This window comes from Anabas testudineus, chromosome 13 (genome assembly GCF_900324465.2).
Source record: "Anabas testudineus chromosome 13, fAnaTes1.2, whole genome shotgun sequence".
NCBI classification, from domain to species: Eukaryota; Metazoa; Chordata; class Actinopteri; order Anabantiformes; family Anabantidae; genus Anabas; species Anabas testudineus.
The window spans coordinates 25,633,428-25,660,997 of record NC_046622.1 but is presented as its reverse complement, the minus strand read 5'-3'; the positions used below and the strand labels follow the sequence as shown (position 1 = coordinate 25,660,997).

The 27,570-nt window shown below is 37.7% G+C and overlaps 2 protein-coding genes across 4 annotated transcripts in view; one reads left to right on the top strand and one right to left on the bottom strand.

Annotated features, from left to right (window-relative positions):
• Positions 1–1,859, top strand: part of LOC113167994 (CUE domain-containing protein 1) — a 46,579-nt gene extending 44,720 nt beyond the window's left edge. For all 3 annotated transcript variants that reach the window (XM_026369031.1, XM_026369023.1, XM_026369014.1), the window contains one exon: positions 797–1,859. In XM_026369031.1, the coding sequence (XP_026224816.1) occupies position 797 (1 nt within the window). In that variant the 3' untranslated portion in view covers positions 798–1,859. The remainder of the gene's footprint in view (positions 1–796) is intronic.
• Positions 1,860–9,373: 7,514 nt separating this feature from the next.
• wsb1 (WD repeat and SOCS box containing 1) lies at positions 9,374–27,570 on the bottom strand. The gene is made up of 9 exons (XM_026366751.1): positions 27,210–27,570; positions 24,701–24,869; positions 21,600–21,883; positions 20,277–20,408; positions 19,037–19,137; positions 14,717–14,889; positions 14,365–14,478; positions 12,415–12,522; positions 9,374–12,128 (listed from the first exon to the last, which is right to left on the bottom strand). The coding sequence occupies exons 1-9, from the start codon at positions 27,247–27,249 to the stop codon at positions 11,966–11,968; spliced, it is 1,284 nt and encodes a 427-aa protein (XP_026222536.1). The 5' UTR covers positions 27,250–27,570; the 3' UTR covers positions 9,374–11,965.

Genomic DNA, 27,570 nt, shown 5'->3' with positions numbered 1-27,570 from the left:
TGTCACATGCAGCATGAAGTGCTTTGGGTTCTACCAGTTAGGTAGAAAAGCGCGATATATAAGTGCAGTCAATTTTATTTGTATAGCGCCAAATCACAACAGAGTCAGAGCTTTTAGTCAGAGCCCACACCTCAACTTAAAAGAGATGCTAGGGACTTAAACAGAGCCACACATAAGAGGTTTTTATGGTTGTTCTAAAGAAATACATGCAAGATCTGATTTTTTTGTTTGTGTTATTATTTTAGGCACGTTATATTTGTTAATGACTTACATGAAGATCAGGTCACATTTTATGACAAAGTACTGCAAGAATTCCAAAAGGTTCACACATTTTTCCTGCCACTGTATATGTGGTGTCCATACATTTGGTTGAGTTGGTAATGACAGAGCGTTGAGTTATTTAACTTCTTTAGGATACACAGTTCGAATGTATAAAATGTATAAATATACAGTTAGATTCAAAAGTACTTGGACAATGACAGAGTTTGTAAGATATTTGCCTGTAAATGCCATATCTTTGTGACACCTCTTAAAATAAAGTTGAAAGCCTACACTTTGATCACTTTTTGTTTGCTTTATTTTAAATCAATTGTGGTGGTGTATATAAAAAACAACTATGTCACTGTCGAAAGAGACATAATGTAAATGTCCCTTTCAGTGTATCAAACACTGTGTTCTGGAGTTCTGTCAGCCAGCTCTTTCAAAACCTTCTTAATAAGGCACAGATAATATTCTTATTTATTTTCTTGTTTTAGAATGAAAACCCCAGTTATCAAGGCTGTCCTCTGTATTTCAGATCATCCTGTGCTGCACCATATCAGGGTTACCATGAGAATACATAACCCATGGGTATTGGTCTTACAGCTCTTCCTGTTGCCCCCTGGGCCTACCCCACATCTTACCCTACCATGGAGAAGAGATGGACTATTCTCAGCACCGGGCTTATTGTCTGTTATTGCTTCATCTTGTATTATAACATTTTGTTATACTGTAAAAAAAGCTGTATTAGTACTCACTTGTATTTGTTAACTGCCTCCTTTTATTCACTGAGAGACACTAGCATATTAATTATCTTGCCATGGAACTTTATACTTTTTCAGTCCAATACAGTGGTAGTGTTTCTGACTGAGTTCCCTAACGCTGGGCATTTTACATCCAAAGTGTGCACATTTATAGACTATAGACCATACTTTTTTTACTATGTTTTTTAAATCAGATTGTAATATTTTTGTGGTTTTGACTGTCATGGTCTTACTGACATTCTTGTGTCAGAATACAATGTTATTTTGCCCAAATGTCAAGATGTTTGTTAAGTTTCTCAGTCAAAGGTCATAGTTATCCCAAAAATTGCTGTTCTGTGGCAACTGGACTTGCTTTACATTCTTGAAGATGTTTTACCTTTCATGTAGAAGGCTTCATCAGTTCTGACTGACTTACTGTTGAGTCATAGTGTTGTTAGCACTTAATGGTTGCCTAAACAACAACCTACAGGTGACCATCAAGTGTTAATGGCTTAGTAACTCCAAAGGGTTTATAAATCTGCTTTTCCAGCCTGTCAGTCACAACAGATGAAGTCTTCTGGGTATAGGAGAAATCTCCGAAAGTACAGTTGCCACTGAACAGAAATTGAAAGACCTTGCCAAGGCTATAATAACTAGTTTAAAGATTTGTGTTTCAGAAAATATGTGTATTTTTGAAGTTGTTTTTAGTTTTGTTTATTGGCTGAGTCAAAACTGTTTTATTCAGTCAATTGTAGCACCATTAACAACACAGTTGTAGGTAAAGGTTGTGTTAAGCTATGTTGTCAGAACATTAAACAAGTCACATGAAGGGTAAAGGAACTTGTTTAGTCTCCATTTTTTTAACAGTTTACTTTCACTCTAAGATAAACTAAAAAAGGATACTATCATAAACAGAGATAAGATGCAATTAATGTAAATTAATAATACATGCAGTGTACCCCTTTTTCGAGGGATTCAGTTTTATGTTTATCATATCATATGAAATATAATGTGGGAATGAATGAAAAGATGCTTTAAGAGAGATAGTAAAACACCTTGACACATCTGGCTATTTACTGTGTCAAGTGTAATTATAGCATTTTAAATTTAGACATCGTCAGATGTTGCCCATCCAGTGCTGTGATAACAATGGTGGGGTTGTTGTGAGTATTAATGTCAGCAAATGGTTGTCATACTAGCAGACAGTCTGCCAATCATAGGATCGGTGGTTCGATTCCTGGCTGCCATGTCACGTGCCAAAGTGTCCTTGGACAAGATACTGAACCCCACGTTGCCCCCGTGATTCAGGTCAGCTGCATCGGGATGTGTGTGTGTGAATGAGATGCAGTGTAAAGTGCTTTTTTTTTTTTTTTACCAGTTAGGTAGAAAAGCGCTATATAAGTGCAGACCATTTAGTTGCAGTGCTACAAAATAATATATCTTGCACCAAGCCTGATGCATAATATTCGCTTGTTGGAAAACCCCACCCATTTTTCCCCTATTGTGTATCACTGGCAGTAAAAACACATAGCTGGAGAATTCTATATTGTGAAAATATATAGTGATTTGGGTAGAACGTTTATCAGCCATCATTATCGTTAACAGTGGCAAGGTACATAGGGAGTTTATAATACATTGTGTGCACAATAATTAAGCAAGTGAGTATTTTGACCAAATAATTTAATGCATACTTTTCAACTCCAAGCTGTATAAACATGAATGCTTATTGGATTTTATCATATCACGTGATGTGTATTTGCGTAATGTGGTAGAGTATTGCCTTAGGAGGTAAACACATTATAAACATTTTTTTTCAATTGTAAAAAATATTTTAGAGGGATGCAGACCCCTTGAAATTGCTAAGGTATTGGGGTGTAATCACAAAACCATCAAGCGCTTTGTTGCAAATAGTCAACAGTGTTGAGAAAAGTGTGTTGAGAACTAAAGATGCAAATTAGGAACCCATTTCCCTCTAGTGCTGTCATATTCCAGAACTGCAACCTACGTGGAGTGGCCAGAAGTACAAGGTCCTTAGTGCTCAGAGACATGGTATAGAAGGCTGAAACCCAACCACTACTGAACTAGACACATAAGTTGAAATGTCAAGACTGGGCCAAGAAATATCTGAAGACAGATTTTTTTTTTTACAGATTTTATGAACTGATGACATGAGAGTGAATCTTGACAGACCAAATGGATAGGCCCATGGCTGGATCAGTAACAAGCACAGATTGAGTTTAAGGTAAAGATGAGCTATTTGACCTTTTGGGGTTGAAGATAGACACAAATCAACTCCCAAACCTACTGCCAGTTTTTAAAATAAATTTTCTTCAAGCAGTGGTACAAGAAAACATTTTAATCTTTAATGAAGACCATGATATTTATGCAGGACAATGCTCCATTGCATGCATTGAAGTACTCCACCGCATAGCTAGCCAGTAAAGGCATAAAGTTGAAACAATAACGATGTGACCCCCTTTCTTACCTAAGAAAGGTAAGAACCTTAACCTAAACACTATTGAGAACTTGTGGGAGGTTTACAGTGAAGGAAAACAGTTTACATCTCTGGTGGTTGCTGCTGCACAAAAAGTTGATCGTCAACAGATTAAGTAGCTGAAATACTCCATGAATGGAGTGATGATGGAAGACTTATGAATGGAAGACTTATGAAAAGAATGGTGCCTATATTGGCCACCGATTTTTTTTATGTCATGACTGTTGATTTATACATTTTAAATTGTTCATAATTCTCACATTAACAGATGAAAGTAAACTAGTTTACCAAACTAATGTTTTTTTTATTTAGTTTCCCAATAATTGTGCAAACATAGATGGTAAAATGGTCTACGCTTCTCTACCTAACTAGTACTGAAAGCGCTTTTACACTGTATCATTGTATTTTTGCTACAACGATGTCGGACTCCGTAGTTTTCTCTGGGCCCCTTCCCTATCTGACTTGTGACGGCATATTTAGCCGCATGTCGTCATTTAACCGCTGGCTGTCTAAGTAGTGTCCTGCAAACAATGTCGGCTACATAGACAACTGGAAAACTATTTGGAGAAAACCTGGGCTGATTAGAAGAGACAGCATCCATCCTACTTTAGACGGTGCGTCTCAACTCTCTAGAAATATGGCAGAGTTTATTAGATGACCTAAATCCTTACATCTCAGAGTGGAGCCCAGGATGCAGAGACGCAGTCTTACACACCACTCTGCAGCCTCCTCACAGCCATCAACCCCCAAAACTTCCATAACCCCATAGAGACAGTGTCTGCTCCCCGACTACCTAAATTATTTAAAAACCAACAGAAAAAGAGGAGTGATTCATAAGAACCTAATACGAATAAAGACGACTCCACTCTCAGAACAAAATAAAAAGAAAACAATTAAATGTGGACTGTTAAATATCAGATCTCTCTCGTCTAAATCCCTATTAGTGAATGATTTAATAATTGACCATCAAATAGACTTATTTTGTCTTACTGAAACCTGGCTGCAGCAGAATGAATTTGTCCGTTTGAATGAAACACGTATGCTGGAAAGGAGGTGGCGTTCCACCAATTTAGATGAATATTGCCTAGCCTGGAAAGATAGTTAAAAAAATATATTATATTAAAAAAAACCCTCTGTAAAGCTAGAACCTCATATTACTCTTCATTATTAGAGGCAAATAAGAACAACCCCCGGTTTCTTTTCGGGTATGTAGCCAGGCTATGTAGCCAGGAGATATCCTGTTTGACAACAGGATATCTCCTTCACTTCATACATCAAAGAAATCTCTAGAACTGTATTTTTTACCTGAGAAACATTGCTAAAATTAGGAGCATCCTGTCCCAAAAGGATGCTGAAAAACTAGTCCATGCATTTGTTACTTCCAGACTGGACTTTTGTAATTTATTATTAATAGGATGTCCCAGTAACTCCTTAAAAAGCCTCCAGTTAATCCAGATTTCTGCAGCCAGAGTTCTGAATGGATTCGGCAAGAGAGATCATATTTCTCAAACTCTCTCCATTGGCTCCCTGTAAAATCTAGAATTTAATTCTTCTCCTCACTTATAAATCACTTACTTCATGGTTCCATATTTTCCTTTCCCAGTTCAGGTTCGGGAGGCAGACACCCCCTCCACATTTAAGACTAGACTTAAAACTTTCCTTTTTTATAAAGCTTATAGTTAGAGATGGATCAGGTGACTGTGAACCATCTCTTATTGACGCTGCTGTTATGCTGCTATAGGTTAGTCTGCTGGGGGAACTCTACTGACAAATACTATAGCAATGTAAGTCCACCATTGCACATCATTAACTTTGTGTCTTCTCTCTCCTGTAGTTGTGTTTCCTCCTCTCTGTCTCCCTCTCTCTCTCTCTGTACTTTTATGCAGGTATCCTCGGCCTGGAGCTGTACATCTCCAGAATTCAGTTGACCTGCCGAATGTTTTTGCTGCTTGTTGTGGTCTTATTGCCTGCTGTTCTTTTCTCTCTTCTCTTTCCACTCACCCCAACCGGTCAAGGCAGATGGCCGCCCACTATGAGCCTGGTTGTACTGGATGTTTCTTCCTCTAAAGGGAGTTTTTCCTCTCCACTGTTGCCTAAAGCTTGCTCAAATGGGATTGTTGGATTTTCTGTATATTTTTTTGTACTTTTATACTCTAAGGTCTTAAACCTTGCACTGTAAAGTGCCTTGAGATAACTTCTGTTGTGAATTGGCGCAAAAAACTGAATTGAATTGAATTTAATTCTTTCCCTTCCTGATCCTGACAGATAGCAGTCTCTGGACCCTTTTCGCTGGCTCGCTGTCACCTGACCTATATGTCCTATTTTTGTTATTCAGGATGGCTCTGATGTCCTTGGTGACCGAGGGCTTGTTGTTGGGAAAGCACAAATAGTTTTCATGGATATGTGGGAGAAATTCTTGTAATAAGTGATGCGGTCTGTCAGTCCATCAATGTCTACACAATGAGGCTCACATAGTGTGATGGCCGCACTTGCTGCCACACAAGTGAACTGTGGGTTTAGATTTACATACTTTAACCACCATCTTCAGTTTATACATTTAGAAAGATTAAGTTTATACACATAGAAGGTAAATAAAGACAACAGTCAAAGTTTATTTAATATGCTTTATTTAGTTTGTTTGCCAGTACATTAGTTTCTATTTGTAGCGCGCACAATTAGTTATCTTCTGTACTGTCATCCTAAGTTTAACAATTCTTGCATGTGTTAATTTATATTATTTTGAGTTACCAGTGCAGAGGTTGCTGAGGCTAGTTGCTGTTGCTGCTGCTGCTGGTCATCTTCTCAGGTCGAGGGAAAAGGATGCGGCCCTGAATACAGACCTGTTTTATACAGGAAGATGGCTCATTGGACTGTACCGTAGCCTCCCACCTGTAAGGGGGATTTAGGTTGGCATGTTGTATACTATGTTGGTCTATGTTGATATTAGTCCTTTGTTGAGGGAGTTGCTTTTGATTAATTGTTTAATTATTTACAACTGAAAATACTTACTGTTATGTTAGTGGATTTTGGGGTTTTGTTGGTACTAGTTGTTTGTAGTTACCACCTGTGTGTCAAATGGTCTGATCAGCCATTATATATGTTCCCTTGTGTGTTCCTTTAGGGAGGTCAGTCGATTAAGTTAAGTTTGTCTAGTCTTTAAGTGTGGTTTCTTTTTGTTGACCTCTTTTATGGGCCCTAAGAGTTCTTAAATATTTTGTGTAATTTTCCTTTCACCTTTTTGGGATAAATAAACCTTTTTTTGACAATCCACCTGTGTTTCCTCTTGCCTGGCTGCTTGGTCCCTTACACATAGAATCTTCCAGTCTGTAGCTTCAAAATAAGATTGTTTAAAACAAGCTGGGACAGAGGAAACAAAAGGCAGGGGGAAAAAAATAAACAGATAAAAATAATTGATACTAACAAGATAGAACTGGAAGAACATTTTGCAACTAATTAGGTTAATTAGCAAAAGGTAAGTAACATGATTGGGTATAGAAAGAGCATCTTGAAGAGTCTCTCAGAAGTAAAGATGGGCAGAGGTTCACCAATCTGTGATGAGCTGTGTCTACAAACTGTCACACGATTTCAGAGTAATGTTCACAACATAAAACTGCACACACTGCATATAACATAAAGTACAGTACATAATATAAACAAATAATTCAGAGAATGTGGTAAAATCTCTGCATAAGGTACAAGGCCAAAACACAATATTGGCAGTGCATTAAAAACAGGCATAATTATGTAATGGACATCACTGCATAGACAGGTAAATACTTTCTAAAAATCTGTCTGTGAAGTTCACCATGCCATCCAAAAATACAAGTTTAACTTGTATCACGCAAAGAAGAAGCCAAATATAAAAATGATCCATTAATTCAAATTTGGATTTTATATTTAAACAATGGTAATGCCTCAGGGCTAAAGAGGAGAGAGAACTTCAGGGTTGTTATTAGCCCTCAGTTCAATAGCCTGCTTCTATGGTGGTATGGGGGTGCATTAGTGCCCATGGAATGGACAGCTTGCATATCTGGAGAGGCACCATCAATGCTGAAAGATAGAAGAAGTAGAAGTAAACCTTTATTAGGCCCACAGTGGGGAAATTGCAATATTACAACAGCAGAGGTACAGTTTGAATATCAAAAAGGCCAATCTGACCAAGGAGCATTAAAGACTAAGCTGGCACAGTACAAGCTAGATAAGCTAAAATACAATGAGTGAATCTAAATAATAAAATAAAACACAATATATGTACGTACTGTATATGGTTGCAATGAGTGTATGTACAGTATTTGGATATTAATAAATAGTTTTGAAAAATTGTAAATAATGAACATTGTAAAATCCAGATGACAACTCAGGACAGAGCTGGACTTCCTGACTACCTTGTCCAGCTTCTTCCTCTCCAGAAAACCACATCATACAGGATGGCAGATGCCACACAGAGTCATAGAAGGTATTCAGGAGTGCCCCCTTCATTCCAAAACAACGTAGTCAGGAGGTAGAATATGTTAAGTGCGTCAGTGCACTACTCCTCTTTCCAGACTGGACTATTATTATATCAATAGCATGTCCAAATAACTCCTTAAAAAGCCTCCAGTTAATCCAAAATGCTGCAGCATTTTCTACAGTTTTGACTGGAATTAGCAAGAGAGATCATATTTCTCCTACATTAGCTTCTCTCCCTGTAAAATCCAAAATTGAGTTTAAAATTCCCAACATTCTTGCAGCTTGTTGTTGTTTTGGGTTTTCTATATAATTTTTTGTATACTAATACTCTGTAGGGTCTTAAACCTTACACTGTAAAGTGCCTTAAGATGACATCTGTTGTGAATTTGCACTATACAAATAAAAGTGAATTGATTTTAATTGAATTGAATTAAATTAGTAACATTAACATTAATTTGTAAAAATGTAGCACAAGTGATCGACAAGTCAGCGACCGCAACAGGAAGTGATGCAATACACCTACCATAGGAGGAGCTTGGAGAGAGGTTTCAATTTGTTCACATTAATGATGAGTCTTGAAGCGATGAACAGGCAAACAAGGCCCTGCTGCCATCTTACTTCTTTGTCTCCATCACTTCCAGCAAACCTAAGTAACCTGGATAAACTCAGACTAATCTGCTTAATTTCTCAATTTAAAGGCACATGTCAATTCAGTGCTGTTGTTGCTTCACACAAACTGTATCTGCTGTAGCTGAAACATTATTACATTATTATATTTTAGCATAGTCTAGATTAGGTTTGTTGTTTTTAACATTTAATATCGTTTTGACTGTTGCTGTGATGTGAATTTTCCCTGACTCACCGGGGGCAACTAGGGGTTCAGTATCTTGCCCAAGGACACTTTGGCATGTGACATGGCAGCCAGGAATTGAACCACCAATCCTATGATTGGCAGTCAACTGCTCTACCTATTGAGCCACAGCCACCCCTAACGTGTAACCACGTCTTGCCCAGTGACAACTGAAACTGGCTCCAGCAGCCCTGCAACCCTTAAGAGAACAAGTGATTAGAAAAATGGATAGATGGGTATATACCAAAACTTGTGGAGAGGTGCTGTTGAAGCCTTGGCCCTGACTCATTGAATGGCACTGGTGGATTTTTGAGTAATGTTTCTCCTATTTAACTACTCAAAGATTTTCATATATTTTTGCTTAATTAGTAGGTTGTGGAGCTTCTTATTTATCATAAGTTTATAATGATGACTACCCGAAGCACTGGGCTGAGTGTGGCAGAGCAGGGAGAGGGAGGGCTGTGTGGAGCAGAATAAGATTGATTTAGTCACATGTTAGCACTACCTTAAGTTGCATACTGCAGCTCATACAGCTGCAAGTCATTTTGTTTATGTTAAGAATATACACCATTATTTTGTCAAAACTCTTTATTTAAACTATGAACATGTACAAACACAATAAAATTATAAAAACATTGCAGAAACTGGATACATTCATATACATTTCATTTTTTTACCACTTCATACTGGATCTCACTGAGACAGAACCATGATTTTCCCAAACACAGTAGTTCCAGGTATAAATATATAATGTAATGCACACTCCTGTTAAGGTTCTCTATAACTAAGCCCATTTATAAGACACCCTCCATTTATCAGCAAAAAACAAAGAAAATTACTACACCCTTTAAATACACTGCATGAAAAGGAAACCTTTGGCATTAGTACTGACTGTCAGAACATCTTACCAATGATTGGCAGCTGCTAAATTGAATTGAATTGAACAAACTGAACATGACAATCATGGTTGTAAAAATGGTCTTGCTCAAGTTAGGAATTATAATATGATTTTATCAAGATTTCAGTGGTGGTGATGATGGCTGAGAATAGCAGCTCACTAGTTGGTTATTTTTTAATACTTTTCAGAGTTGTTGGAATTGCTAGTTGGAATTTATACATGGTGGCAGGGCAGGAGCACTCATAAAGACTAAATTTGACCCAAAACGTGACGTTTGACGCTGGGCTTTATTAGTAGGACAACATTTTGATGGGAATTTTCATATTTAAACAAGATTGACATTTATATTAAAAATAGATGTTGAACAGAACAACTGATGTTTATAGACATACAATTTTGTATATACATACATACATTCATTCATACATACAGTTGCAAGACAGTGTAATGGCACCTAATTGTCAAACACAATATTCATAAGCTGATAAAACTGTCATGATCTTTTATGTTATCTTATTTGAAACACCCATTAAATATATAGAGTAGTAGTAGTAATTGCATCTGTATAATAAATTGCTCCACCTTTGGCACCAATAACCTCAAGTAAGCACTTTCTGTAGTTTACCAGAGACTACCTTGACACTATGATGCGATCGGGACAAAAAAGCAGAAGTGGAACTACAAACATGAAAACATGATCCAATATTGAAGTATGGTGGATGGAACATCATGATTTTGAGCTCCTTTTTGTTTTTGTCAGTTTAGATATATTGTGTTGGTTGATATTCGTAACTTAGGTGAAGATTAGAGCACATTTTATGAAAAATTTATGCAGAAGACCTGGAAATTGCAAACAGTATATTATTTTTTATTCCACTACACCTATCATGGAACTATGAAAAGTTCAAAATCTAGTTAACTGCTTTATTTTAGAAGGAAATTAAAAAATATTGCCCTTGGCATGGCACACATGCACACCAAGAATCACATACATTCAAACATACTGTTATAATTTAGACTCAGTTGGCAGTTTATTGACACCTAGCTAAATCTAATAAATTCTGATAAAGCATTCCTTCAACAAACCTGCAAAACCTCATGAAGGTTAGAATTCCAACATGGTTTAGTTACTATAGTTTTAAAAGGCACCAATTCAATAAATAGCCAGCTGAGTGCATGTAACCAGTAAGACATTTTTGGGTGCACTATGGGTGGCTAAAACTGCACCAATTTAGGGTTCACTGATGACCGTTAGATACAGATAGATGGCATTTCCTGAATCTCTGATTTCAGCTACCAGTTCTGTAGAAAATAGCAGATTGTTTTTTAGCATTTATTTTGTCATTAGACCTAAACAAAATTCTACGGGGGACTGCATGAAGTTGCTGACGCCAGTGGAATGACATAATGACTATATCAGACGATTATAATAAGTTTCACTTACTGTTTTTTTAAACAAACTGAAAACAATAAATGTACTGACCAGGTCATTTTCACCCACTGAAATTGCCCAGTTTGGCATCTCTGTAGTAATTTCTTGTCATTCAGATTTAACATTTAGATTCAAGATTCATTAATTTACTACCTGATATATTAACTGATACTGACATAACAGCTTTTTTCTTTTCTTATTGAGCTGGTTAACTGGGACTAGCAATGGCTAATGAACTAACTAGTTAAATAGCTAGCTCCTGAATTTTCACTCTGCCTGTTTCTATTATGACCAAACAATAGAAATAAAGCAAACTAAGTTATATACTGTATCGTATCAATAGTTGCTGCATTTAAAAAACCCATACAAAAGTCTGGGCTTCAGTGACAAGTGCAATAGTAGTTAAAATATGAAACAGAAGATATGAGCAAACACTACTGCAACATCTCAAATTAAGTGCAACTGCCATTTCAAGTCAAAAGAAAAACTTAAGAGCTTACTGAACCTGATAGACAGTTGGAGCCACCTAGAAAATGATCTGAATACTTATTGATATCACACAAATATGGTGGAACATAAAGAACTTGACCTTACAGGCATGGATGGTGTGCTGACCCCAGCACACTCATTTATTAAATCACCTAAAAAAATAAATATGTACAAAATAACACAATAATCTGCCGTAAGTGGATGTGTTGGAGGTTTAAGACAAGGATGTGGCTTAAACCATTTTCTCCTTTGTTTGTTCAACAAAGTCCTCTGAAAAATTGTTGATTTTTCGGCATGTTGATGCTAAAGCATTTGCAGATAGATCTGCTACTGCTAGGGTAATGCAGGGAGATTAGATGACTTTGTATGTCAGGTAGTCACAAAGTGGAGTGGGTATGGCCAAGGCCTCTACCTGCTGGGTCGTCATCACTCGTCGGAGAGCCATCCTGCATAAGTGCTGCAGACTGGCAATGCTACGAGGACACTCCCAAAAGTGCACACTACCATCGCGAGTTCTAAAAAAAGAAATAAAAATGATAATGATAATGAAGGAAGTAGTATAGCTCTAAGCTGCATAAAATTGCACTAGTACGTTTTAAGCACACCATGAGTTAAGTGATTTTTTTTATCTTCTCAATGTAAAAACAGCTAAGAATGCATACACCCGCATAAGGCAACAGCAATCTAAGATAAAATATGAAACCTTTGGCTCCTGTTATAGGCTAGGAGTCACAAATATGAGAATAAAGCAAATGTAAAGTGATCTGTGTGTAGAGTGATGTGTCTGAACATGTGTCTTACCCAGCAGCAAGGACACTTCCTTCAGCAGAGAAAGCACAGCAGAGCCCATTAGAGAGGGTGGCAATGGCCTGAGGAGCCCTTTCCTCAATACTCCAGAAACGAAGCCATCTGAGAAGACACACATAACAGGGACAATACTATCAGAATCTAAACTACATGCAAGACACTAGACAAAATTTTTGTTTTTAGTGTTTACAGATTATATTAACTAAAACTGTCATGATTCCAGCCTCGTTGCTGTTTCCCCCTTGTAGTTTTATTTTGGCAACTTCCTGTTTCCTCTTCCCAGTCTGTTCACACACTCACCCAATTGACGACACCTGGTCTCCCCCACACTATAAATACCGGCCCGCTCACCGGTCTCCTCTGCCAGATAGTCTGTTCTGGACACTATCCAGCGTTTCTTGTGGACTGATTTGTTTGGATTTTTCGGACTCTGCCTGATCTGGACCCCGTCTCTTGCCTGACCCCCTGGTGCTGTGAGTTCTGTTCATTCCCTGTCATTTCCCCTGCTCACAGTATCAGTCCCGTACCTGTGCCTGCTTGATTCCCTTTCCCGGACCTGTACCCCTTCTACCCTGTCTACTCTGGATTCCCCCTTACTGGACCAGCCTGACCTGACTCTGCTTCCCGTCTTCCCCTTTGGTTCAGTGAGTGTTTTTCCATGTTCTGTTTTCTCCCTTGTTGTCCCCTTCCCTGCTCTGACTGTTTGGACCGCCTTTGTGTTTCGACCTGGATTGTCTTTCTGTTGTGGATTTTGCCTGCCGGACTTGCCTCTGAACTGCCCTAACTGTGTATTACCTGGATTACCCTTGACCTGAGTTTAGCCTTTTGATTTACTGTTTGGACTGCCTAGTTCTTCACCATAAACTGCTTACCCACACTGTGTGGACAGTTGGACATTGGTTTTCGTCACGTTCTGTTACTGTCATTGTACGCCTGTGATAATCTGTTTACACTCCTGGACACTCTCCACTGGTTGCCACCATTCACCACCTCCATTGCCCTCCATTTTGTTCCATGTGCTGTTTTTTTCGTCACTTCCGGTTTTCAACCCAGACCACCATACTCATCCTATGTCATCTCCCCCCATCTGGTAACTGCTGACTTCACTGATTTACTGTTGATCTGCCGTTGCAAATAAAGATTTACTACTCAGTTCTGTCCTTTGTATCTCTGGCCATGGAGCCCTTCATGCAGCTAGTGACAAATGTGTCATTATCAAACTAATGCCACCTCAGTGCTCTTGTCTACTTGTGCAGAAAGGTTTTCTTCACACATCTAATGAAAATCACTGATTCAACTTTAACTAATGTTAACTAGATGACAGTATGTATAATCCACAGGCCTGTGTTATAAACTTAGAATGTATGGTTGAACAACATGAATATTTATCAAGCTGAGAATAAAAAAATCCCTCTAGGATTTCCTGAGATGTCACATTCGCAACAAGAATATATTAATTTTTATTTATATTAATATTTAATTATCTGGATCATTTAAGTCTACCAATATGCAAAAAAAAATAGAAAATCAGGAAGGGGGCACATACTTTTTCAGAGCACTGTATATTAAGAATTGAACACTCAATTTAAATGTACACCATATGTTGCCAATCTTTACCTACTGTATACCATATTCTTAGAACTTGTCTACTAGTCCCCAACATATGCATGCTGCCACTGTGACAAGACTCAAGATAAAGGAAAGAAAAGTATTAGATGGGTGATATATGCTCTTGCTGATTTAGTAGCTGAACCAAGTAACACAAGCAAACACAGAACTAAAAAAGAGGGAGTCTTATTCTATGTCTTTACATTTAGGCATTTATCAGATGCCCTTATCCAAAGCGACTTACAAGTCGGTACAAGGGTAGGCAGGGTAAGCGTGAGGAGGTCTTGCCTGAGGTAGGCATGGTGGTGATGTTACCACTACACTAACCAATCTTACCTGTCATCTGTAAGGCTGGCAATGTGGCGGCCATCTGGGCAGAAGCTTACAGCACGAACCCAGCGGTCATTTGCCCCTCCAGCAAAAATAGGTGATGGAGGAGGGAAGAGATGGCTGAAAAAACACAATAGCAACAGTATTGGAGTTAGAGAGATCTATTTAACCCTAACCCCAGAGTTAATCATAAATATCTAAGAGGAGCTAGGCACCCATTAATTTGTGTTTGTTTCTCCCATCTCAGCTGCAAAAGCTTTTTACTCTTTTAGAGGCATCATGGGTGTCTTGATTGCCTCCCTCACCAGTCCACATCTTGCATATTGTTAAATATTTCATTCTGTGTACTATTCCTTACCCCAGTTCCAGCAAGACAGTGGCCTTGTGGTGGTCCCATACAATAACTCGAGTGTCATAAGAGGCAGTGGCCAACAGTGCCCCATCTGGTGAAAACTCACAAGACACCACATCATTGTGGTGTCCCTCCAGCTTCTGAATCAGTGTGTGCTCATCCATGTTCCACAGGAACACCTGCAATGTGACAAGAGAACTGTTATAGCCTATAGAATGATTTCTGATGTGCTATCTTATACTTATGCCTACTATATGCAAATAAATGAGAAAAACAAAACAAAACAGAAAAACAGAATTAAACCGTATAAGCGTATACTTATGTTATGCTCAGTGTCACTGTAAAGCTTTGTAATCTGAAACCACACCAAACAAACAAAAGAGCACATGCTATGCCAATATGCAACTCTTCACCTAAACTGACAAATAATTATATTAATAAAAACAGTTGAATATTTACATAATATTGTAATTAATTATATAATATTTAAATTCATGACATATTATACAGTATTAATTTTGAATTAACACTTTATCATTTTCACAAAAGCATCTATAGAAAAAAATAAATAAATAAAACAAGGAGTAACTTAAGGTAACATAATGTTACTCCACTGGTTTCTCCTTTCAGAGTTTTAGTTCACTGTGTTTACAATAGGCTCACAGCTCCAGCAGATGCCTACAAAGAGAGATAGATAATACAAGAAAAAAATAATATTTTATGCCCAAAGGCTTGATACCTCTGGCACAGTACACATTTGCATACACACACACACACACACACAAAAACACACACTCACACACATACAAACATACCCACATGTGGGCGGACACACAATCACATACACAGGTAGAAATGTGATTTCTGCTTTGTTTTTGTCATGTATGGTGATTTTCTGTTAATAAATAAATACACAGACATGGACAAAATTATTTGCGCCCTTCCCTTATAAAATAAAAATATAATAGTAATAATAACAAATAAAAATTTACTAAAATTTAACTTAGAAAATCAGACATTGCTTTAAGGTTGTGGTTGAAATAAAGTTAAAAAAAAAAACTAGCTTGGACAAAAATTATTGCACTCCTAGAAAAGATGATAAATAGACCATAGGGACTTGTTAACACTAAAGCGTGTCCTGTAATTAGCATCACAGGTGTCTTCACACTTGTAATCAGTATTGTCAGTATGCCTATTTAAAGGGTGAAAAGTGGTCACTGTGCGGTTTGGTGTCACAGTGTGTACCACACTCAACATGAACCACAGAAAGGTTTTCTCAGGAGATTAGAAAAAAAATGATAGACAAACATGTTAAAGGTAAAGGCTGTAAGACCATCTCCAAGCAGCTTGTTGTCGGGACTGTAGCCAACCTTCCTGACATGGCCCTAGGGGATAGTCGATGACAAATTGAAGATAATACAAATGGTAAGAGCCCAAAATAACTTTCAAAAAGATTAGAGGTGAAATCAGTGGTCAAGGTACATCAGTGTCAGATCACAACCAAAACACAGCTAAGATTACCCAAGAATGGCTAAGAACCAATCATTGGACTATTTTGAAGTGGTTCTATGAGTCCTGATCTATTCAACATATGTGGAGTGGGGAGAAGGCACCCTTCAAACCTCAGACAGCTGGTGCAGTTTACTCGTGAGGAGCGGGCCAAAATACCTGACAGTCTCATTGAGAGTTACAGAAATCGCTTGCTTGCAGAGATGCCTCAAAAGGTTGTGTAACAAAATATTAAGTCAAGGGTGCCATAATGTTTGTCCAGGCCAGATTCATTAGTTTGTTTTTTAAAAAACAGTTGAACCACAATTCTAAAGCAATATCTGATTTTCACAAGTTAATTTTTTGTAATTTGTTTTTTATTATTACTTTTGTCAGTTTCAAGGTATTTCGGTTGTGGGTTTTTCTTTCTTTAATGAAATGGTGCCAATAATTTTGTCCATAAATACATTTGGACTGAGGGAAATGGCTCATCAAAAAGCTATGCAATTACAGGCACTTCAAAACATATTCACACCACTTCAGTTTTTGCACATTTTAGTGTGTTGTATTTTATTTTACAGTATAAAATCTGTTTTGAGTTTATCAATATGGGTAATGTCTAGATCAGCCTATAGACAATTGCCCAGAAAGTGAATATATATTTTCAGAAATACATGCTTCAATCTCTGATTTATAGCTATACACATCATAGCTCATAATAATGAAGTAAAAACATATTTTATAAAATGCTTGCTTTAATTTCTAATTTACAAAAGTATTTACACCTTTCTTTGTAGAACCAGGTCTGGTAGCAATTCCAGCTTCAAGTCTTCTTACTATGTGTCTAAAAGTTTTTGCATTCTTGCTGACAGATTCTCTCGAATTTCATCACATTGGATGGGACATGTCTGGTTTAAGTCTTCCATCTTGCATCAAAAGATGTATGACTTTGACAGGACCACTCAAGGCTTGTCCCAAATGCATCCTTCACTCAGTTCTGACAGGAAAGATGAATGCAGCCAAACACATAGCTGTCCTTCAAGAAAATCTGCTCCAGAGTGCACGAGACACAAGCCTGGGGTGACATCTCACCTTTCTTTTTTTCAACGACGCAAACATAGACTAACACTCCCACCACAGGGATGGTATTAGCCTGATCATTCTGTTGAACTCACAGTACTGTTGTACTGAAAATCAGACATTGCTTTTGATACTCAGTGCAGATTGATGAGCAATTCCATTTCAAATAAACTAACAATTTTACTATATCTGGCTGCTCAATTATCAAAATCATAAGAACAATTATTTAAGTCAATATCCAGATTGTAATTATTTACACAATTGCTCACTGATTTTGGAAACAATGTTTTTATTTAACTTTTTTTTTTTTTACTTCTAAAAAGCATATTGCCTTGTATTTTAACCTACAATGAAAAACTAATTTAAATTTTCGCAAAAAATAGTTAAACTCCATTAAAGTGTTTTAAAGTGAAAATTGGTTAAGTACTATTTTGACAGCCACAGCATGGCATTGTTTGCAGAAATGTGTAGGTCCTTTGGTAAATGCATTTTATTCAGTAAAGCAGATAAAAGCAGTAGAGAAGACTACTACTATAAAATGCACAAAAACCGAAGAGGTGTGAATATTTTCTTAAGAAATTATATATTATTTGGGCATCTTGTCACTCTGTCAGTGCTCTGTAGAGAGGCAAATACTACTCATATGCAGGCTAATGGTTCAGCTCAGTTTGAGCAGGTTTCTCCCTCTTTGTGCTAGCTAGTTTTCTAGTTTCTTAATTTAATGTTGGGTTCTCCTAACTTGTATGTTTTCTTTAGCAAGTAACGCTAGTTTGTGAACTGTAACAGCTAGGAAATGCAGATGATCAGTTGAACAATTTAAAGATGAGGGGTGAGATGAGGAAGTGGGCTTGAAAAGAGGTGGGGGTTAAGAGAGGTTGGTATTTATCTGCCAGTTTGATGATAGTTTTTATCTGAAATTAATAAAATAAAATAAGGAACTGCAACAGTAGAGTTAGACAGACATGGAGCACCACCTACGTACAGATTGACCTTGCGGGTCAGGTGCCTGGCTGCCCCTGGCCAGGCCTTTGGGCTATGCGCACTGTGCATCCCCGGTTTACACCGGCTGCGCCAAATGTCAGCGTGGCGCTCCTTTCAAAACCAATCACACACTGAGCTCTGCCACCACCTGTGACAGGAAGAGCAAGACACACACTGTAGGGACACACAGCCTAACAAAGCTATGACCATGTCTACCATTACCACCATGTTAAAATGAATTTAGGACTGCAACAGCAGATAGGTTGAACTAATTGGGGCCAGTCTACATTACTTTTGTCTATGCAGAAACGTGTTTATTGTACTGTCTGCAGAAATATAGGAGGTGTATCTGACCTTCACTACCATGCCAGGTATGGCTCAGTATTTCTTTTTAAAGATTTCCCTGCAGTAATAACGTTAGGTTTTATTTCGGGTTTCCCCCACTTCAACATAGACACATTAGAGAGTTACAGAACGTGTGATTTTTTTTTATTTCATTTCAGCTAAATAGCAATGATGAAACAGTTGTCTGCTCTGCATGCAAATTTCAAAACATATATTTCTTATTCCATTACAAAAATCTAACAGAATCTAGATGTAGGTATATCGATTTATTATGACACTGAGGACAGTTTGTTCTAAGGTGGGAATTGAAAGAGAGAGATGGGGATTTTTTTTAATTTGTAGGCTGATAACTGAGCATAACTAGTCACAAACAACTGCAAAAAATTAGCTAGCAAACACATAAAACAAAGTGAAAAGGAACTCTGTACATACTGCTTTGCCAGCGCCAACTGAGCAGAGGATGGAAGAGTCAGGGGAGAAGGCACTGCAGTACACCCAGTTTTGATGCCCTCGCAAAACCTTCACCATGTTACCTATACAAGACGCAAACAATATTATTAATCACTACACCATTTTAATTTACTGAAAAGGTTATACTAATGTCACAAGCCATGATTATTATATTATTATTATTTTTAAAATGTTGCTACATAATAAGATAAAATAATTCTATTAATTCTTATACATCTAACGTGGTTGTTATAAAACAATTATATAAATAATTTGTAATTAATTTAAATAAATAAAATTGTGCTTTAAGTAGAGGCAAAAAAGTAGGGCATTGAAGCCATGATTAAAATTACACGACATCAGAAAGTAAACAGCAAGTTGCATTTTGGAATAGACTGGCTCCACTATGCCTCCATATACCGTACCTGTCCTTAGGTGTCTAATGAAAAGTATAAATACACTACACTTTACTTTAGACTTCTATCTGAATCTAAAGAAGACACAGATGTGAGATGTGTGTGAAACATTAGTCTAGTTTGTTTGCACCATTAAAAGTTACCCTGTTAGACATGTAGCACATGTCTGAAAGGGTGACATGTAGAGGCTGACATGTAGAGACCAAGATCCCAAGTCCTTCTTGCAGTAAGGTCACAGTGCTAACCACTACACCACCGTGTCGACCCTTGATTCAGATAATCAAACAAATTTTAATATTGAACCCACTGTTGTTTGAAGAACTTTTTAAACTCAGCCACAGCATCTCAATTGGTTTTAAGTCCGCACTTTGACTAGGCCATCCAAAACCTTTTTTTTCCTAGGAGCCATTCAGAGGTGAACTTGCTGTTGTGTTTTCACAGCACTGTATTTAGATGTAAAACACTCCCAGTGGAGGTTGCACATGTGTCTGCAGGCACTATTAATGTTAATGTAAGCATGTGTGCAGACATTCGCTGATGCCAAATAATAACATTAATAACCAGTTGGGGTGAGTGAAAAGTGGAGAGAGAAAGGAAGACCAGACCATCTATGAGATTCCAGAGGTTATGACAGTGTGAATTTCTGATGCCCATGCTACAAAGGGATTAATTAAAAGTTGCATATAGTGGCTTTAAGTGAAAAATAAGAGAAATATAGAAAGAAAAGCAAATTAAAGACAGTTGAAATAAAATAATATTCCTCCATCAAAGACAGATCATATATATATATATATATATATATATACCATCATCTTTGAGGTCCCACACACGGAGAGTTTTATCCCTGGATGCAGAGACCAGCATAAGGCTGCCATCAGGAGCAAAGGTCAAGTCACGCACTACATCCGTATGGTCCATCAGATTCAGCAACAGTTTTCCTGCAACAAGTAATCAAATCAAACAGCTGATTAAGGAAAAATTTGTCCCTAAGTGCAACTCCTCCACAGTCAAATTTATAAACTAGTGAGTAATACACTCATGCACAGCAATTCTCCAGCTTTACAGCATAAACAATTTTCAACACAGTTCTACAGTTAATCATTTAATAAGCTTTACCTATAAAATGAGTAATTCTCATTTTAACATCAAATTAAATACCACATGCTCTGGCTTAATTTGTCTGTGATCTGCTGTTTAGAAAAGTCCGGAGTCTGATAAATGGTAAATGGACAGCAATTATAAAGCACTTTTTACACTGCTTCTCATTTACCTATTCGCACACACTCTCACCCCCATGGGAGAGCTTCCATGCAGCTGACTTGACTCATCAAGGGCTACTTGAGCATCAGTATGTTACCCAAGGATACTTTGACATGTGACAGGAGGAGCAGGAATCAAACCATCGATCCAACAATTGCTTGATGACTGCACTACCTCATAGTCACAGCCACCCTTTTCCTTTCAGTATCACAAACTCTGTATTGTTTTTTTTTAGTTTAATTTTTCAGTTTAATAACGTTTCAAATTAATAAATTTAATTAATTTGAAATAAGTTAACATACTATTAATTTAATACAATTAATAAAAAAAAACAATGACAAAGTTAGAAATAATTACCTTTTATTGAATCAGTTTAAAACAAACTTCATTCGCTTTCAACCCTTTCTAACCTTTGTTCTCATTGCAGCAATTACAGCCTTACATGTTGAGGTATTCTGAGGAGAGTTTACCCTGTGATTCCTGAATCACCATCTGACTTCTCCTTGCCTAAAAAGTTCTTGGGTAGTCTGGAGTTATGCTTTGGGTCAATGTCCTCTTGTAGGAAATTGTCTCCAATCAAGGACAACCCACAGTGAATTACACTGCGTTGCAAAGTAGAGTGATAGCCTCTTTTTATAAAAAACTCCCACTTTTTCTCCCATCACAGTTTAATTTGATCTTAAACCTAAACCTAAATCTTCAGTGTGCAGAAATATTAATTGGGTGTGCTTTTCCAGTATGTTTGGGGGGCACTGTAGACTCCAGTAAACTTATAGACGCATCTAAAGATGTTTTTCCTTTGTCCTAGGCCAAATAAGGAAAGGAGGGTCAAGAGTTTAAACTAGTGGCATGTTTGGATGTGTTCTTACCAGTATAAACATCCCAGATCTTGATACGGCCATTGTTGAGACCTGTTGCCAGTAGGAGCTGGTCCTGGCCAAATTTGAAGCGGTGCCATTCAATGTTAACACAACGGCTCTGCTTCTCTGGCACAGAGGACCCAAAAGCCAAGCCCCAGACAATGTCACCACAGTCAATGGTATGTTCACAGGGCTCTCCAGCCATCAGCATTACCTGACCTTCACTGTTCTGATGGGACAAACGCCGGGGGCTTGAGGCATTAGTGCCCTCTCCATTATGGCCTACTGAACTACTGCAATGGAGAATGGAGAAGACAAAATATGGTCATCTAAAGACATCAGTTGTGTAAAAGACTATAAAGGGAGTATATAGGTGAATCCTATTTAATACTGTTTCTTTATTAACAAAGGACAGAGCAATGCCGTGAAAGCAATACTGGTGTGTTGACATGTTAACCAGGTTACTAAAAATAAACCAGGTTTCTCTAAAGTTTATATGCACTAAAGAAATCTGGTTACTGGAAATTCACATATTCATATAGCAGATTGAGTAATCGGATTTTTCCTCTCCTTAATATTTTGGAAGCATGGTTCGCAGTATACATATTTAGATACAAAAAAGACCAGAAGGCTTTACCAATTCTAAACTGATGAACCTTCACCTTCCATCCAGAAGGCTTAGACTGTGAAATATCTTCAAGAACATAATCTACTTGCCACTGAAGAGAAATCTTTGGGATAACCATGTCCTGGATGACTGAGAATCTTCACAGACAATAAGAATTCTAGGCTTTAAACACAGAAAAAACACAGCATGGTGTGTAATATTTTTAATCTATAATATACAATTCATTAGGTGAGAATTTTAAAGTATATGATATATTGTTATGCTAAAATTTTGTGCCTGCTGTTCTTTTCTCTCTTCTCTTTCCACTCACCCCAACCGATCGAGGCAGATGGCCGCCCACTATGAGCCTGGTTCTGCTGGAGGTTTCTTCCTCTAAAGGGAGTTTTTCCTCTCCAATGTTGCCTAAGCTTGCTCAAATGGGATTGTTGGGTTTTCTATATCATTTTTTGTATAATTATTCTCTGTAAGGTCTTAAACCTTGCACTCTAAAGTGCCTTGAGATAACTTCTGTTGTGAATTGGCGCTTTTTAAGACAATTAAGACAAATTGGCCTTACACTAGCTAAATATATATACCTAGTGTTAGGACAATTTGTCTTAGTTCAGAGATAAAGACTAATTGGCTTGACATTGGTATGAATTCTAAAAAACAAGTTGTACATTCTTAGGCATCATCACATTTCATTAAAATACATGGTTTATCTTGACTAAAATCTAAAAGAAACTGAGCCCAAGGAGTGGCTGGCCTACCAAACGTATTGCAAGAGTATGACGATGACTCTACCAGGAGGTCGTAAAATAACCTAAAGCAACATCTAAAGAACTGCAGGCCTCAGTTCAATTTAAGTGTTCATGATTTAACAAAGTAGAGAGACTGGGCAAATATACATCCATTGGAGAGTTCCAAAGTTAAAATCAGTGCTGAACAAAAAGAAAACTGAGTTATCTCACAAAAAACATCTGAACTAGATGACATTCCATAATTAATGAAACCATGAATTCTGTGCTCTAAATTCTGCAGGCCAAAATTCCGCCACAGCTATGTTAAAGACTCACTGTCACTTGTCGGTAAAGATTCTCAGTCGTCCAAGTGAAGTTATCTGGAAGTTGAGTCATGGCAACTGGACTTCCTTTAGTTAGAAGTCCAGTTGCCATGACTCAACTTCCAGATCACTGTCACTTGATTGCTACCACATTTGGCACAACCAGTTTTTGGGTTTGGGGGGCAATTACTCTCTCCACATAGTGCCAGGCAGGCTTGGACAACTTTCTTTTGTTGATAAATCATATCATCATTTAAAAATCATTTTGTATTTACTTTACTTTATATGCAAAAAAAAAAAAAAAAAAAAATTTGTAAAGCACAGACTATGAATAAATATAGACTGCTGGACTTCACACAGGTTGTACTGAAGCAGAACACATACACGTCATGTATAGTCTTCTTCTCTTTCGGCTTTTCCCATCAGGGGTCGCCACAGCGATCATCCTTTTCCACCTCACTCTATCGTGGGCATCTTCTACCCTCGCACCAGCCAACCTCCTGTCCTCTGTTATCACATCCATATATCTCCTCCTTGGTCTTCTTCTTGCCATCCTGCCTGGCAGCTCCATCTCCAACATCCTTCTACCAATATAGTCAATATCCCTCCTCTGCACATGACCAAATCATCTCAGTCTGGCTTCTCTGACTTTGTTGCTAACGCAGGCAACGGGAGCTGTCCCTGTGATGTGCTCGTTCTCTATTCTGTCCAACCTTGTCACTCCTAAGGAGAACCTCAACATCTTCATCTCTGCTACCTCCATCTCAGCCTCCTGTCTCTTTCTCACGGCTACCATCTCTAACACATAGAGCAGAGCTGGTCTCACCACTGTCTTGTAAACTTTTCCTTTGAGCCTTGCTGACACTCTTCTGTCACACAACACTCCTGACACGTTCCTCCACCCGCTCCAACCTGCCTGTACTTGCCTCTTCACTTCTTTTCCACTCTCCCCATCACACTGAACTGTTGACTCCAAGTACTTAAACTCCTGCACCTTCTTCACCTCAGCCCCCTGTAACCTCACGCTTCTACCTTGATTCCTCTCGTTTAGACACATGTATTCTGTCTTTGTACGACTGACGTTCATGCCTCTTCTTTTCAGAGCAAACCTCCACCTCTCCAGCTGTTCCTCCACCTGCTCTCTACTCTCAATGCAAATCACAATGTCATCTGCAAATATCATTGTCCAGGGAGGTTCCTGTCTGACCTCATCTGTCAGACTACGTAATGTATAGTATATGGCAAAAATATTTCAATCTTTAGGACCTTCTGGTCATTTTTGACAGTTTAACGTGCAATATATATATATATATATATATATATATTGCACGTATATGGTAACATAACATTTTCATTATTATTTTATAAACTCTGCCCACTAACTGACATGCAATAAATCATGTTTTGGCACCCTGCAGAGACAAAATGTCAGATACTTACAAGTTTTTCAGGCATTTTGTCCAAGGGATAAGCCTAACAATGCGATGTCCCTGAGACCAAGCGAAGTAGGAACCATTCGGTGCAAAAGCAACTGTCCAAGCCTCGTGCCCAGACTTCTGGTCAAAGGGAGCAACAGGTACCAAGAGCTCCCCAATGAACTTCGCCTTAGCTGAAAAAAAGCAACACAGTGACTTTAGTTACACTTATAAATTTCATTTATTAGTGTGTTACAATCTATCTGCTTATTCAAGCCAACCCACATGAATTACAATCATCCCAAAGTAACCTCTACAGCATATGTGTCAAACTCACGGCCCGCGGGCCACATCCGGCCCGGCGTGTAACTCTATCCGGCCCGCGATATTATTGTTATTAATGGCCCGGCGATATTGTAACACAATAAACTGCAGATCCCATAATGCAACGCTTCAGCTGCCTTCCCGAACACATTCCACGTTAATCAAGTCTAGTTTATGATGCTGAAAGTTATTGTGAAGGTAGCCCTCACGATGCTAAGTAATGTTGAACCATATCGGCACAACGGTGTTCGCAAATACGCACTTTGCTGATAAACTGAGTTCTCACTGCGCTTTGGTGACTTTGACGAACAAGAAAAGAATTTTGAGTTGCTTCGCAACCCATTTGCCGTCAATGTGGAAACTGCACCTGTGCAGATTCAGATGGAGCTGATTAAGCTTGAGTGTAATGAAACACTGAAGACAAAGTAGGACACTGCAGGACCTGCACAGTTTATTCACTCCATTCCCGCAGAAATGCCCGAGCTCCGTCTACATGCGGCTCGAACCTCACACCAAACATAAACAAACTTGTTGCCAAAAAAAGATGCCAGGCGTCCAGCTCTGATACAATGACTGAAGAGCAAAGACAACTGAATGATTTGATTTGTTAATGCTGAAAAGCACAAATTTTATTTATATTTCCAGGTTTTGTTATGAAGCATGATCATTTTTTGAATTTGTATAATTTTGACAGGATATATTTTTATGGAGAGCAAAATCTTTTGGGATATTTCAAATTTAAGTTTATTTTTTATATAAAATGACATAAGAGTAAAGAAATTTGAATGTTTGTTCTTTTAATGTTTACGTTATTTCTAACTTGTATAACTTAGACAGGATATATTTTTATAGAGAGCAAAATATTATAAGTTATTTAAGGTTTATGTTCAAAAAAGTTAAGTTTTAAAAGTTTTAGTGTGTTCAGTAAATGTTTATCCTGTTCGGCCCGCGACCCAAAGTGTGGTTTGGATTTTGCCCCCTGTGCAAATGAGTTTGACACCCCTGCTCTACAGTCACAATCAAGTAGGCTTGTCTCTGAAGAAGGCATTTGATTGGTTAGCTGTAATAACCAAACCATCTGTATAAAAGTCGGGGGTGGGGAACCTTACTAGATAGAGAAGTTAAATGTGCTATCTAACAATGATTTATAACAATTAAATACCAACTGAATTACAGGCGAGTTTAATGAAAAAACTGTAAATTAAACCTCTAGACAAAATAATCCAGAATCCATTCAGAATTATATACCATAAATAAATAAAGAAAAAACTTTTACACAGGGTAGTAGTGTGGCTTCAGCTCTTTTAAAGACCAAATGTAAACAGAGCTGCATTACCTGTCTGAGTACAGAGATAAATAGGTAAAGACTATATTATAAGTGTGTCATATGTATTAAATTTCAATTCTCTTATTGCCTAAAGAATTAATGCTAGACAAAGGCTGATGGTAAGACATCCCACAATCATATTTAGGGAAGTACAACTATGCCTTTAGATGTATTTAACTAGCTAGTAAACTAACATTTACTTACAGAAAGACATTATACACACACATGTTATATATATACGCACATATACATATATAGCCATATATTGCGTGTTGGTATGCACGTAGTCTAGTCTCGTGCCAACTATGAATTATTCACTGCTAGTGTGTGGGGGAGGGGAGGAAACGAGACGAGATTTGTATCAACAACCCAGCGGAAAAGAAATGGATCAGTTACGTATGAGAACGTATGATGAAACAAATAATTACAACCATAACCAAAATATAATATACTGACGTAATGTTATATGTTATTTGATACAGAGCTACACAGCCTATGAGAGGGTAAATACAATTTACTATGACACTTTTCTCAGACACCGAAAAGTGCTAGCTGGACTATTATGCTAGCTGTAAGGGCAAAATTCAGCTCAATGTACAAACAATCAAAATATATACAACAGCATCGGACAAAACGGCAACTCGATATAGTTTAGCTTATACCGATTTCAATAGCAGCTTCGCTGATAAAACATGGTTGGCCCGTTTACGCTAAATTAAACGAACAAATGTTAGGTTAGTGTAGCAATTTCAGCCGTTAGCATTACAGAATGTCAGAAGCCAATACTGTGCGAAAACTAAGGTTAGCGCTGTTACCTCGCCGCTCCCAGAACATGGTAATAAAATAAAGTAATAACGAAATATATATTAGCATATCGACTTACCTATATCATTTTCGTTAACAGAGTCTGGGAAGCTTGCCATTTAAATAAGGGCAAATACCGAAGAGAAAAGCCAATCACGAACTTTAGAGCGAAGCTAACGTTATATGAGGGAAAAACAGTTGGTGTGTATTTCCTTTTTCGAATTCAACTTTTTAAAGTCGAATAGAGTTCCCCGCTAAGCTAAAAAAGACATTGATAAACCGTAAATTTCTTTTTCTTCTATCTGTTAAAGTCTATGCTTATGCTGCTAGAGTCCCTCTTTGACTAAAACACTTGATTCTATAGCTTAAGTACGATCGGTGGTAACGCAATAGCTTTTTATTATATAACACTACATTACACCAAGCTATTTCCGTCTGAG

Excerpts from the sequence above, each read along its gene's own strand:
- wsb1 (XM_026366751.1), bottom strand. The coding sequence starts at position 27,249 with ATGGCAAGCTTCCCAGACTCTGTTAACGAAAATGATATAG. Across the intron at positions 20,409-21,599 it reads GATCTGGGATGTTTATACTG|GAAAACTGTTGCTGAATCTG; the intron begins GTAAGAACACAT and ends TACTTGTTGCAG. Across the intron at positions 14,479-14,716 it reads ACTGTCTTGCTGGAACTGGG|CCATCTCTTCCCTCCTCCAT; the intron begins GTAAGGAATAGT and ends GTGTTTTTTCAG.